The 12,991-nt window shown below is 41.0% G+C and overlaps 1 protein-coding gene across 1 annotated transcript; it reads right to left on the bottom strand.

Annotated features, from left to right (window-relative positions):
- Nucleotides 1–193: 193 nt before the first annotated feature.
- Nucleotides 194–11,542, bottom strand: sepsecs (Sep (O-phosphoserine) tRNA:Sec (selenocysteine) tRNA synthase). The gene is made up of 12 exons (XM_054799919.1): nucleotides 11,492–11,542; nucleotides 7,550–7,665; nucleotides 7,318–7,472; nucleotides 7,141–7,259; nucleotides 5,557–5,715; nucleotides 5,331–5,484; nucleotides 5,152–5,254; nucleotides 4,940–5,069; nucleotides 2,259–2,350; nucleotides 1,728–1,821; nucleotides 1,562–1,652; nucleotides 194–958 (listed from the first exon to the last, which is right to left on the bottom strand). Exons 2-12 carry the CDS (start codon nucleotides 7,661–7,663, stop codon nucleotides 742–744), a joined length of 1,428 nt encoding a protein of 475 aa, XP_054655894.1. The 5' UTR covers nucleotides 7,664–7,665; nucleotides 11,492–11,542; the 3' UTR covers nucleotides 194–741.
- Between the last annotated feature and the right edge of the window lie 1,449 nt (nucleotides 11,543–12,991).

Here is a 12,991-nt window from a genome sequence, read left to right as displayed (position 1 = left end):
ACATGTTATGTTGTACATCATGCATCCAAATTTTTGTAATGAGCAACCCCCCCAACAAGTACTTACATCCTCCACACGAGTGGCAGAGGATGCTGCAGGGGGGCTCTGAATTGAGTTACGATAATCCACAGATAGCTGAATTTGACAGCAGAAAGTTGAAGACAGAAGAAACTGCAGCTAGATAGTGAGCAACTGAGCATGTTCCACACAGTACAAAAAGTCAAAGATAGCAATGATTTTTTCACCTTTGACCTTTGAATCAAATCAAATGCTAATTAGGTAAAATGCTAATTAGGTCAAGCTTTACTTGCTTTGTAAATATGCTGTGGAAGAGGTCATTAAAACAACAAAACGTGTGTGCATGTTACTTATGGAGTTCCACAAGGCTCTGGTCTTATGCCATTATTATTTATTTCATTATACAAGTACGAGACACACGATGGGGGACACGGCCTGCACTGATTGGTGCAATCAAACCTGGGGGGCCCTTCAGTCATGGGCCACATTGTTGACCGAGGTACACTTTGTTTCTCTCGTCCCCAAAGTTGGTGATGTTGCCTCCTGAGTTTGTCAACAACACTGCTACATACAGTATATTACTATGATCATGACCAGCAGTAGGGGTATTTACCAGAATCAATTTAAAGAATACGTAAAAAAGGTTCTCAGATCATGATTTGACACTGTTTTGGCTCCATTACAAATACACCAATATTGACTTAAATTAACAAATATCTGGGTCTAACTTGGCGGCATTTGCGAGGAGCTGCTTTGCGCCTCTTTCTGCAACGTCCTGAGGCACTTGTCCAGCCTTTTGAGGCACAGCGCCACGTCCTCGTGAGTGATGCCCACAGCCGCGGCGGCGTTGAGGTAGGGGCACGTGTAGGCGTCCGAGTGCGACATGAAGCCACGGAACGTGTGTCCGCCGATGGTCTGCTCCTTGCCCAGCGGCACAACCCTGCCAATAGCAATATTTACTTAATTAAAGTAATGCAAAATGTTATTTTTCACCAAGCTTCAAAGTGCTTTGAGTAAGCACTACTGGAAATATGCCATTTGTGTGTCTGAAGCTTTAATGCTGAAAGAGCCGTGTCTGTCCACGCCTGTTTACATATACACTGTAATTCTGTATTTGTCCAATGTAATAGATACTATATAGCACATAAAACAATGTAAAATTAAGGAGTGTGCCAGGAGGACATAAACATTAGCAACACTAGCACATTTTGCCAGTGTTGTTTCCCCAACATTATCATCACACTGCACAGGATACTGCACAGTTACCCCTCCATTGTGTGTGGAATAAATAACTAGCTTCCAAAGCACCTCATTTGAATTCTGCAGTGAACTGACAGACATTCTTCGGCTTACTGTGAAGAAAACCCTAGCAGACGGAGCCAAATGGAGACATCCTGTTAGATTAAAAAGAAGAGTCTAATCATCTAATGTCCTCCTGCCCAGACAGCACATCCATCTGTCTTTTGGGGAGGCTTTTAAAACAACGCAAACGCATCAAATATTTGCGTGTGTGGAGATGACAAAGCTTTGTTATTGTTCCTACCTGGCACCAGAAACTTGGCGTGTGAACAACATGGAGCCCAGCTGAGTCACCACCTTGTCACCGCCGGCCTGGAGCCTGTCCAGGGACATCGCTGCACACAAAAGCGAATGGGGAACATGTCAAAAGGTTAACATTTGTCTGTCTAAAAACAGAGGAGGAGGCTCACCGAGTGAAATGGGGTTATGGGGGGTGTGAAGCAATCGCTCCCCGTGCGCAGAGGCCAGCTTCTTCAACTCCTCGGCCAGCAGCAGATACATCTCCTGCAGGCCACGCACAAGACACATGGAGGACAACAGAAGGGGCGCACAAAGGAACTATAAATAGCGCTACTATCCTTTTTATTCCTTGTGCCAGCCATTGCTGATCAAGCATTTCTTCCAGCAAGGAAAACCAACCTCAACAGATCAAATATCAGAATTATTCACTCTCTCCCATCTCAGGGGGTGATGGGAGCAAAACAACACAGTTCAGCTCATTTATTATGCACAATGTGGCAGCGTTAGTGAGCCTTGATGGCATCGAGTCACCGGGGAGGAGTTTCCAACTTGAGATAATGTTGAGCCATTTGCTATTTTTACGCAAGATTTATGATACAAAGTTGGAGGAATACTGCAGGGCCTCAGTATCAACACATACAGAAACATACAGGACACAACTCACATCTTTCGAGTGTTTTTTTGGGAGAGTACAATCTCACCTTCCTGTCCGACAGTAGTTTCTTATAGCCATTGGCTCCCAGGGTGAGGAGTGTGATGAGGACGTCGAGGGAAGGGGACGCAGACGCTCGACCTGGACAGAGATCGTAAATAAAATGTAACACAATACAAACTAGAATAATGCATCTCGTTGCAATCCTGAGACATAACATGGCCTCCCTTACTCCACGGAAAACTGATTTTCTGGAGTGTATTTTCTGGCGTTTACTCTCTCGCTGTAAGAGCTGAACAACAATCTAAAAGTCATTTTGCCTGAAAAAACATGTCTTTTTTTTTTTTTTAGCTGACGCACTTCCCCTGGTGTTCTGGTCTTCTTCGAAAACGGCTGCCATAGACTACATGCAAATATGCACAAGTTGCATTGGAGCAATCCGATTGGATGCTGTGCCAGTGCTATGATTTTCCAGTGACAAAATATTAAAAATGCCAAATGACACTTTTTTTTTTATTTTAACTCCTTTATAGTGCCAGATCATACCCTTGATACTATACAATATAATATATACAAATAATGTAGGCAATATTAAATTATAGTAGATTCGGGTCCTTTGATTTCCACGTTAACAGACTCTATTGTTAAATGCGGAATCTTGCGGAAATTAACATAACATAAGTGAATGTTATCAATGTCATCAAGACGAGAAGGAACGTTTGTTTGGGAAAGTATTTTCCAGGCGGACCGCTCAATCGTGGTGGAATGTCATAACAAACACTAACCCGCCTCCTCCCAAACTAAACATGTCGAAACAGCGACCTGTTGATGGGCAAAAGATGGCAAAAAACGTTTGAAACTCCTCTCTTGCAGCACATGAATGGAAGCTAGCGGGGTTAGCTTAGTTTAGCAGAGAATGCTAGTGCGGCTGTGTGGGTGCTACTCAGGGTGTATGAGTGTGTTTACACCGTGTTGTCTTCCTTAATCACAAGCATGGGCATTACAGTTAGATGAGGATTTTGTGCGTGCAGAGTCTGGCATCCCATTAGAAAAGTTAGCCAAGCCACATCGGTTTCTGAAATACTGGGCAAAATTGGCCAATGATGTATTGCATCTATAAATGTAAGGATTTTTTCATTTAATTAACAGACATTGTATTTACTGTCACAAACTACACACTCTATGCTGGTAAAATAAGTGTAAAAGGTAAAAAAATATATATACAATAAAAAAAAATAAAACAGATTTCATGGGGCCCCTAGCAAATGGTGAAATAACGCTAAAAATGTACGCACCCATAAAAAGCCCTAAAGATGCCTATACCCCGCAAGCAACAAAAGTTGAGCGAGCAGCATGCAGAGGTTAACACAGAGGGAGTGAGAGAGTGTGGCAATGTGTCTGCGCACACAACAATAATTATTGCACATTAATATGGCTAAAAATCTTCCTTTGTTACCTCAAAATTAAGGTGCAAATATAACCCCATAGACTGCACCTCCAAAAAGTGGTAACTCTTGCACAGGTTCCCGGCCGAGACCAGCGATCTTGGTATCAAAAAGGTTGGTGACCACTGAAACCCTGTAATATTTAGCGGTTTTACCTATGTTTTAGTTTACCTTTATATTTCACCTGCTTTTAAACAGTATTTTAAGTAAGTCACATTTGTGCCTATACAGGTATTTTTTCATTTTGATAAGGTGTATTAACACAATGGACCAACAATCAAAAACCTAAAGTCTGAGTCTGGATTTGTTTTCCCTGTTAAAAGCACCTCAATAAAGCTGAATATAACATCATTGAAGGGTCAGGATGCGTCATCCTGCAGCGGCACCTATCATGTTGCGCCTGCATAGATATGACGTCATGGACCCCTGAGAGTTAATGAGATACACTCCCACCCAAAAGTTTGGGCACACTTTTTCGTTATTGTTCGGTGGAATTTGGCTTTGAGAATATATTTTTAAAAATAAGCATCACATGACTGCATGATGCTAAAATGCATGTCTTTCAAATCTCTGATACAAATAAGATGCAAAATTGACTTGTTGAATACCGATGTGACATCCTTATGACATGCATTACATCAGGGGTCACCAACGTTTTTTCTGGTGAGAGCTACTTTTAGAAAATGAAAATGGCCACGAGCTACTCATTTTTGTAGAAATGATTTTCATACCTTATTTCAACCCAAACAGATCAAATAAATATGCTTGTTTTACCAAAACATTCACAAAATGCTGGTATCCACAACTCACATTTTATGTTTCAGAATACTTTTCTTTCTAGTGTTCTCACATTATTAACTGAAAACCTGAATGAAAAGCAGGCTTGCGGGCACCTCATGTGGTCGTGGGGGGCTACCTGGTGCCCGCGGGCACCACATTGGTTACCCCTGCATTACAGGTGGTTGTACAGAGAGTTGTTAAATTTAGTGGACAACAAAAGAAACATCACTACCAAAACTGATACAGTGTCCTCTACGATCTTCTCAGCCTTTTCAAGTGCAGGCTGGCTTAAGTCCAAATGAACGTGACAGTTATTAGTTACTACACTCATTTTCTAAGATGTGGATGTTTTGTTGAGACATCTTAATATTGACCTCATCTGGATTGGTTTTAGCATCTGTATTGCACAAAATATACAAAAATGTCCCCCATATCTTTTATTTTTTCTGCATGCAACCCCCAGTGGAAAACGTTTGGTTTATTCTAAAAATTAATTTTACTATACCTGGGTACGTCTTGCTAATTTCTTGCACAAAGGAGTCATCAAAACCCGCAATTATGGCCCCTCCTACTGGTACCATGAAGTTCTTGTCCAAGCTTTGCACAAAGGCGTCGATTCTTCCAACGCGAGCGCCCTGGCATATGCACAAATAAAACACAGTCATTGAAAACATACAGTATATGCAACAGTGATGGTTCCAGCTTGGCAGCACCTACTTGCTGTATCAGGTGCATACACTTGGATGACTGCACTCCATATGCATTATTCACAATGTGAGGAATGTTGTACTTGGCACACATTATAGCAAGCTCCTCCAGCCTGTGCAGGATAATGACGATAAACACACATGATATTAATTGCATTAGGTTTAAAGAGGAGGCGTGTGATTACTCACCTGTCGGGGACGCGCGGTGCAAAGCAGGACGTTGTGGAATGGATGCACAGGATGCTCTCAGCTCCCAGCTCCTTGATTTTACATTCGACCGCTTCCAAGTCCGTCCTCAACTCGTCACCCTCGAGAGCATTCTCGATCACAACCGGTTCAAAGCCTGCAAGAGACAAATACACGCAGACGTTTGAGCAAATTTGAGCATGTCCTTATCGCCACATTGCGGTGCCACCTGCTGTGATCATAGCTTTGAAGCATGACTTCTGGTCGATGCGCGGCCAGATGATGTAGCGCGCATTTGGTCTGCGCTGGCGGAGGGTCAGGAAGCACAGCGTCAGGCTCATGCCGGTCGCCATGGGGACCACAAAGCAGCTCGCCACGCTCCTCACGCCTGTTCACGGACGAAATGCAGCATCATGTCATTCTCTCCATACAAATAAGGCGCTTCATTAGGTAAACCTGCACATTCTATCAGCAGTTAAGTAGCCGCAAATGCATGACAGCTGATCTCCACAATGTATCCCAGCGGTCATCCTGCCATTGTGTACACAAGTTTAGACATGCACATGTACAGTTAAAATAAATCGGTACTGGTTTCGGTTCATTTCAAACCATGCTTAATGTTCCAATTGAAGCACACCGCGTTTACACAATTCAACATGTCTGAAAAGATCTTGGAAATATGCAGTCAAACAATCTGCCCTGTCCTGTATCATTCTGCTAGTGTCCAAACAAAGACTTCCATGCGTTGGTGACTCAGTCTTGTTGTCCCCCACAGCTGCGTCCCCCCTGTTCAGGAGTTCTTTCTTTCATTTAGCAAAACAAAAAACAAGAAAAAACTTGCAAAGCCAGATATTTTTGAGGTGGTATGGTGTAAAAAGCTTGGAACCACTTACATTTGGGCTGCACAAAAAAATAGTGATCTCAATTCACATAAGATGCGATCTAATTTCTAAATGACAATTTTTTTTTTAATTTAATTTAACAAGCAGCATCACAAGCAAACACTTCCAGTTTAGGAGTCAAGCTGCACTGTCGTTGGCATGACAGCCAACACTTCCTCCTCACTCTTCCCGTCCACCAGTGTGCCCTGGCCAATGAGGCATCCTGCCTATCATTCATCAGCTCGTGGGAAAAGAAAAGCGATCACATGAAATTTGACTTATCTTCATTACATGCATAGTAATACAGAGTTTGCAGTGAGCAAGCATGCTGTGTCTTTGACTTGTTGCATTATTGTGTGTTTTTCTATGCATTTTTATTTCTAAAAAAAAAAAAAGTCCCCTTTCCACTGTCCTTCTAGAACCTCCCATGACGAACATCAGAATGAAGTTTCTTTAACGCAGAACAAGACAATGAGGAGTATCATAATATTGATCATATTCATTAAATAACTGATTTCTTTAAAACGTAAACACATCGCCCTGAACATGGTGTGGATGCATGTTTGCCCCCACAGATGAAAAAAATCACCCACTGAGTCGCAATCTCAATTCTAAGCAATATATTTTGCTGAATGGTGCAGCCCTAATTGATAAAGACGAATAAAAAAAACATGCATACACTAGTTGTGCTCTTTCATGCATTTCAAAATGCGACTACAGTGGGTCCTCCTACTGAGCACATCGATGTAGTACAGCTTTATCGATGCTTGCGTTAAAATGCCATAACTCCATAATAAATTCACGCATTTCTAAGATGTTGCCATTCCTATGTGGCTACAAAAGGTGACCAAACTATCACACCCACAATCATAAGCATGTTTTTGATGGTGTTTGCTCATGAACAGTGAATGATTATGTCAAGATTTACATACCTGAGAGCTTTAAAATGTCCAGAACAAGTGAGTTGGTCAACTTATTCAGCAGACTGGACCCAGCTGCTTTCGGCTGAACGGCGGCGATATCACCCGATCGACCGATTCCGTGGATCAGCCTACAACAGAAACAGTTACACCACTCCTTTTAGATATAAAAAGTAGTGCCTACTCGACCTGTAATGTCGTCTTGCCACAAGGGTGGACGCCACCCGGCCTTCCCTCTCGCCCACGCCGCAGTTGCCCAGGAAGTTGTTGCTGTCCATGACGGCCAGCTCGTTCAAGAAGAGCTCGACGGTACTCTCGCTCCATCCTATCTCTGGACACTTTCCCTTCAGTGCATACAAACAGGAGTGAAACTGCAGCAGTGGTGGTGGTTAACAAATGTGAGCCATAAACTCCACTATACCTGCTCTAATAGTAGCCTGATCAGCTGCTCATGTCCACGGCGAGCTTGGGACGCCTGTTGAATGTACGATGGTAACACTATCCTCTCACTCAGAGTGAAGTTGTCACCGTTCATTGCTGTTTGTTATTAAAGAAATAAAATGGAATAACTGCAAAACAGTATATTGCAATATAAAATAATACAGCAGATCCCCGCTACTCATCGTCTGCGAATAGTGGACGTACTCATAAAAATGCCTGTTTTGGACACTCTAAGCCTTATAATATGCTTCCAACCCGACCGCTTTGACATTAAAAAGCATTTAAAATTGTAAAGTGTACAGGTACTCACCACTAATGAATGATAATGCAAGATGATCAATAGGAGAACAAATGGAATCGAAGTTACAGTTTAGCCTTTAGTCTGGTCATCAAACGCGACAACCGTGCTTGAGTCTCCTGTGGCACTGCCTCTAAAGCACCTGGCCGTGGTACGCAGCTCTGCAGGCCGCTGAGTGGTGCCGGCTCGCAGTCCGAGATGATGCAGGCGTTCCTCCAATGCTGCGTCTACATAATCCACACCGCTGTTGTAATTCCAGTAACGATTTACGAGCATAAACTAACTTGTGTTCACCTTGCTGCATTGTAACAAAGTTGACTTTATTTAAATTTGAAATACTGTGGGGCCGCACGGTGGTCTAGTGGTTAGCACGTTGGCCAATACAGGAACAGCCTGGAGATCGGGAAGACCTGGGTTCGATTCTCCCCTGGGCATTTCTGTGTGGAGTTTGCACGTTCTCCCCGTGTGCGCGTGGGTTTTCTCCGGGTACTCCGGCTTCCTCCCACATTCCAAAAACATGCATGTTAGGTTAATTGGCGACTCTAAATTGCCCATAGGTATGAATGTGAGTGTGAATGGTTGTTTGTCTATATGTGCCCTGTGATTGGCTGGCGACCAGTCCAGGGTGTACCCCGCCTGTCGCCCGAAGTCGGCTGGGATGGGCTCCAGCATGCCCCCGCGACCCTCATGAGGATGAAGCGGTATAGAAAATGGATGGATGGATGAAATACTGTATTTTCTTTAGTACAAGTATATGTGCCTTATATTGGAAGTATTTTCTTTATTCAAATAATTAATTGGTTTAATTGAAAAAAAAGTGTACTGCACCAAATATTGCAGGTTATTTTGTTTAGGATGTTTTTATTTGAAGTAGAAATGCAAATAATGCATAATGCAAATAATTGCACAATCAAAACTTCATGCTACGTATTTTTTATTATTTTATTTTATTTTTTAACAGTTTGTTTTTTCTTTGGGTATATGTAACCCTTTCTGAAATGGTTCTATTACAGATATGCCAAAAAAAATATATTGTAAGAGATATCAGTATAGCAAGAGGCTACAATGTATATTGCAATATGGATTTCCGTCCATATCTTCCATCTCTACTTTATGATTATGCTGTACTTTTGATGCTGTATTATCACTAATTTACAAATTATTACCGACTCAGGGTGAATGAGATGGGTTTTCTGAAAAAAAAATGCATATTTAGAGAGAGAAAAAGCACGAATGGGTGGGTTTTCGCACAAACCTTTTTGAAAAAATAAAATGAGAAATGTACATGCCACAAGTGCTGAATCGTGGGGTGGGGATCCACTGTACTACATATGGCATTAAACATGAACTTAACCTATATAAACTACTGTATGTATGCAAATTAACACGAGTACATGAGTTCCACTTGCACAAAAGAAGACCTGTTTCCAAAAAAATATGGATAAATGGAGACAATAATTATGGTCATATTTTCCAGGGCAGTATAGTGAAGAAGTCTATACATACATACATATATATATATATATATATATATATATATATATGTATATATATATATATATATATGTATATATATATACACACACACACACACACACACACACACACACACACACACACACACACACACACAGGTACTACTCAGAAAATTAGAATATCCTGAAAAAGTTGTTGTATTTCTGCAGTTCACCTTAAAAGGTCAATTTGACATATTATATAAACAAATAATATGCAAATCAATATATTTCAAGTTTTTATTTCTTTGGATTTTGCTGATCAGGTCTAGCAGCTTAAAAAAAACTCAAATTCAAAAACTCAGAAAATTAGAATATTATATAAAGTCATGTAAAAAAGGGTTTTAAATACAAAAATGCAAGGCCTCCAAAACTAAACTCTTGCACCTGTATTTAGTACTTGGTTGAGGCCCCTTTTGCCTGAATAACAGCCTTTATCTGGCGTGGCATGGATGCTACCAGTTTGTGGCATATCTCAGGGGTTATGGAAGACCAGCACACTTCAATTGTGGCCTTTAGCTGTTCTTTATTGTTTGGTCTCTTCTCGTACAGTTTTCTCTTGACAATGACCCACAGATTTTCTATGGGGTTCAGGTCAGGCGAGTTTGCAGGCCAATCAAACATGTTAACCCATGGTCGTTGAACCAGGACTTTGTACTTTTACCAGTGTGAGCAGGTGCCAAGTCCTGCTGGAAGATGAAGTCTGCATCTCCATAAAGCTGTTCAACTGAAGCCAACATAAAGTGCTCTAAAATGTCCTGGTAGATGGCTACGGTTATGTTTGACTTCATGAAGCACAGAGGACCAACACCAGCAGCTGACATGGATCCCCAAGTCATCACAGACTGGGGAAACCTAACATGCATCTTCTATCGTGCTCTTCTCCAGTCTTCCTCCAGACTCTGTGACCTTTGTTGCCAAATGAGATGCAAAACTTGCTCTCATCAGAAAAGAGGACTTTTGACCACTGGGCAACAGACCAGTCCTTCATTTCTCTTGCCCAGGAAAGGCGCCTCTAGTGCTGATTACTATTGAGGAGAGGTTTGACAAAGGGAATTCGACATTTGAAGCCCATGTCCAGCATCCGCCTGCATGTTGTTTCTCTTGAAGCCACAACTCCAGCATCGGTTCACTCCTTATGACACTCCCCCCCCCACTTTTGAATGGTCCTGACAACCCTCTCCAGCCTGTGGTCGTCTCTCTGGCTTGTACACCGTTTTCTTCCACACTTCTTCCTTCCACTTGACTGTCTACTCTCAACTCTCAATTCTCATTGACTCTCAAGTCAATGAGAGTTTTCTGCACAACTGTCAGATCAGGAGTCTTCCCGCCCATGTCTGAACTCTTCTGAGCCAACCTAAGACAGACTTTTTCAAGGCTCAGGACCCTTTTGCAGGTGTTTTGGATTACTTGCCTGATCAGAATTTGACTCTTTGAACCTACAGAACTGAAGCTTTTCACAGTATTCAAATTTTCTGAGTTTGTGGGTTTGTGGTTTTAATAAGCTGAAAATCTTAATCAGCAAAGTTACAACAAGGAACTGCTTGAGAAATGTCAATTTGTGTGTAACGGCTCAGTAAAATTTTTTGGTGTAATCTTTTATGTTAAATTGTGTTTTATGTTAAAATAAAACAACTTTTACTTGATATTCTAATTTTTTGGGTAGTACCTGTATATATATACGTATGTTGGTTGCCTTTTTATAGGACCAACAATTAGTAACAATCTCCACATTTGATGCAGTGCAGTAATGATTCACAAGAACATTACAATTCAACATTGAAACATTACAAATCCACCGTACTGTATGTACTACAATGTGGTTGCACGAAACACAATGCACGGAGGTGTCAACTTGCCAAAAACAAAGTTACACATCACCCACGACCTTCTTTTGTTCTGTTCCACTGTCATTTCACATTAACATTACTGTATAGTTTGTGCCCAATCACTTTGCGCTCAATACAAATGGATGTTTCGATGTGTAACCATACTACGCTGTTTGTGCTTGTGTTCATGCCACTACACTAGCGTAACCGTACAATAACATTTAAATAAAAACGAACTCTTAAATTACCTTTAATTTCAGAATAATTTAAGTTTTCGTTACCTCAAATAGGAAGCGAAACCCGGAAGTGTAAGACCATAGCGACTGGTCACATGACTAGGTTTCGTCATCTCTTAAAGGGCCATTGCCAAACAGTTTGTCGTAAAAACGTTATAATGCTGCAGTATTTATAACACAATCTTTATTTATTTGGCACAGAATCAATAATACACATGAAAATTCCATTTTAAAAATTATTTATTTAATAAAATTTCATAGACAGATTTATTTCGTCACAAACACTTAAGAACTGAAAATGAATACAAGAACACAACAAATGTCATCACTTCAACAAGTTTATTTTTCATTCAACTGTATTTCACAGTTGAATGACAAATAGAAACATATAACATCCTGTCAGGTTGTTGGCTGATTAAGGGAAAGAAAGATGGCAATTTGTTGGCATAGCAGGGCTTCCAACACAACAGCTATGCCAACATCTTGCCTTCCTTCCTGGACCCATGTTCTGATATAATGGGATGCTCATCATAAGAAGCTGTGTAAATAATGCTATAAAACTAGAAAATACCTTAATACACACATTTATACAATTAACTCAACTAGTATGTACCTGTTGCTGAGCTGGTCCTGGATCCCAGTGTCCGAGTATGAGGCTTCAAAAGGAGTAAAAGTAATTGGAGGAGAGAAGTGGATAAGTCTATCACCGCCCTATTTACTGTATGTGCATTGCAAGCACAGCCAAAGGACGACTATCACACAGCTTCCTCCACAGAAGGTGTGTTTTTGTGTCTTCCCGAGGATCCCATTGGTGCTCGATTTGGAGGACCGGAACTCTGTCCAAACCTGTCAAAAAAGTACTGGATGTGATAAAAATCACAGCACAGGCATGAAGTGAGTGGAATTTGTGATATTGTAGATGCTATTACACAAAATACCATAATAGGGGGGTTACCGCCCAAAAGTCCCAAACTGACTTGCTGACCCACACTATGACTAGACCTGCCTCATTAATGAATCACTGCATGATTCAAAAACTGTCTGGACTAAAACGTTTGGACTAGCAGGGACAGGAACACATTTGGTGAACTACTGAACAACTAGAAAGGGCAAAAGTCCAGTGATGAATGTACCAATTGCACTCTTGTAAACCGAATATTATTCTTAATATGCTCCAATAACAATTCACATCCTTTTTTTTCAGCATAGGTGACTCACATCGAAAAGGTGTCGGCCCTGCCACTCCTAAGGTAAATATGTTACACAAAAAAATACTAAATACAATGGCATGGTTACCACATTGTAAACAGAAATCACAAATACAGCAATGTCAATGGAGTATAGTCGGCGTATATCAGGTTTTGCTGCAAAAAAAAAAAAAAAGAGCAGCACTAAAATATTGTAAAACTCTTTCCAAAAAAATCTAGGGCCTATGATATATAAAATTAAAAAGAAAAAATGTACTCTGCTAAAGGGGAAATCATACAAAATAAATTAAAACAGTAAAATCTGCTGATTTTGCCCACTCTTGCATCCAAGGGTGCT

This window comes from Dunckerocampus dactyliophorus, chromosome 15 (assembly GCF_027744805.1).
Source record: "Dunckerocampus dactyliophorus isolate RoL2022-P2 chromosome 15, RoL_Ddac_1.1, whole genome shotgun sequence".
Classification (NCBI taxonomy): domain Eukaryota; kingdom Metazoa; phylum Chordata; class Actinopteri; order Syngnathiformes; family Syngnathidae; genus Dunckerocampus; species Dunckerocampus dactyliophorus.
The sequence above is the reverse complement of the archived record's forward strand: the minus strand, read 5'-3'. Positions and strand labels throughout refer to the sequence as shown.

Excerpts from the sequence above, each read along its gene's own strand:
- sepsecs (XM_054799919.1), bottom strand. The coding sequence starts at position 7,663 with ATGAACGGTGACAACTTCACTCTGAGTGAGAGGATAGTGTTACCATCG. Across the intron at positions 5,070-5,151 it reads GTATGCACCTGATACAGCAA|GGCGCTCGCGTTGGAAGAAT; the intron begins GTAGGTGCTGCC and ends TGCATATGCCAG. Across the intron at positions 1,822-2,258 it reads AACTACTGTCGGACAGGAAG|GAGATGTATCTGCTGCTGGC; the intron begins GTGAGATTGTAC and ends CGTGGCCTGCAG.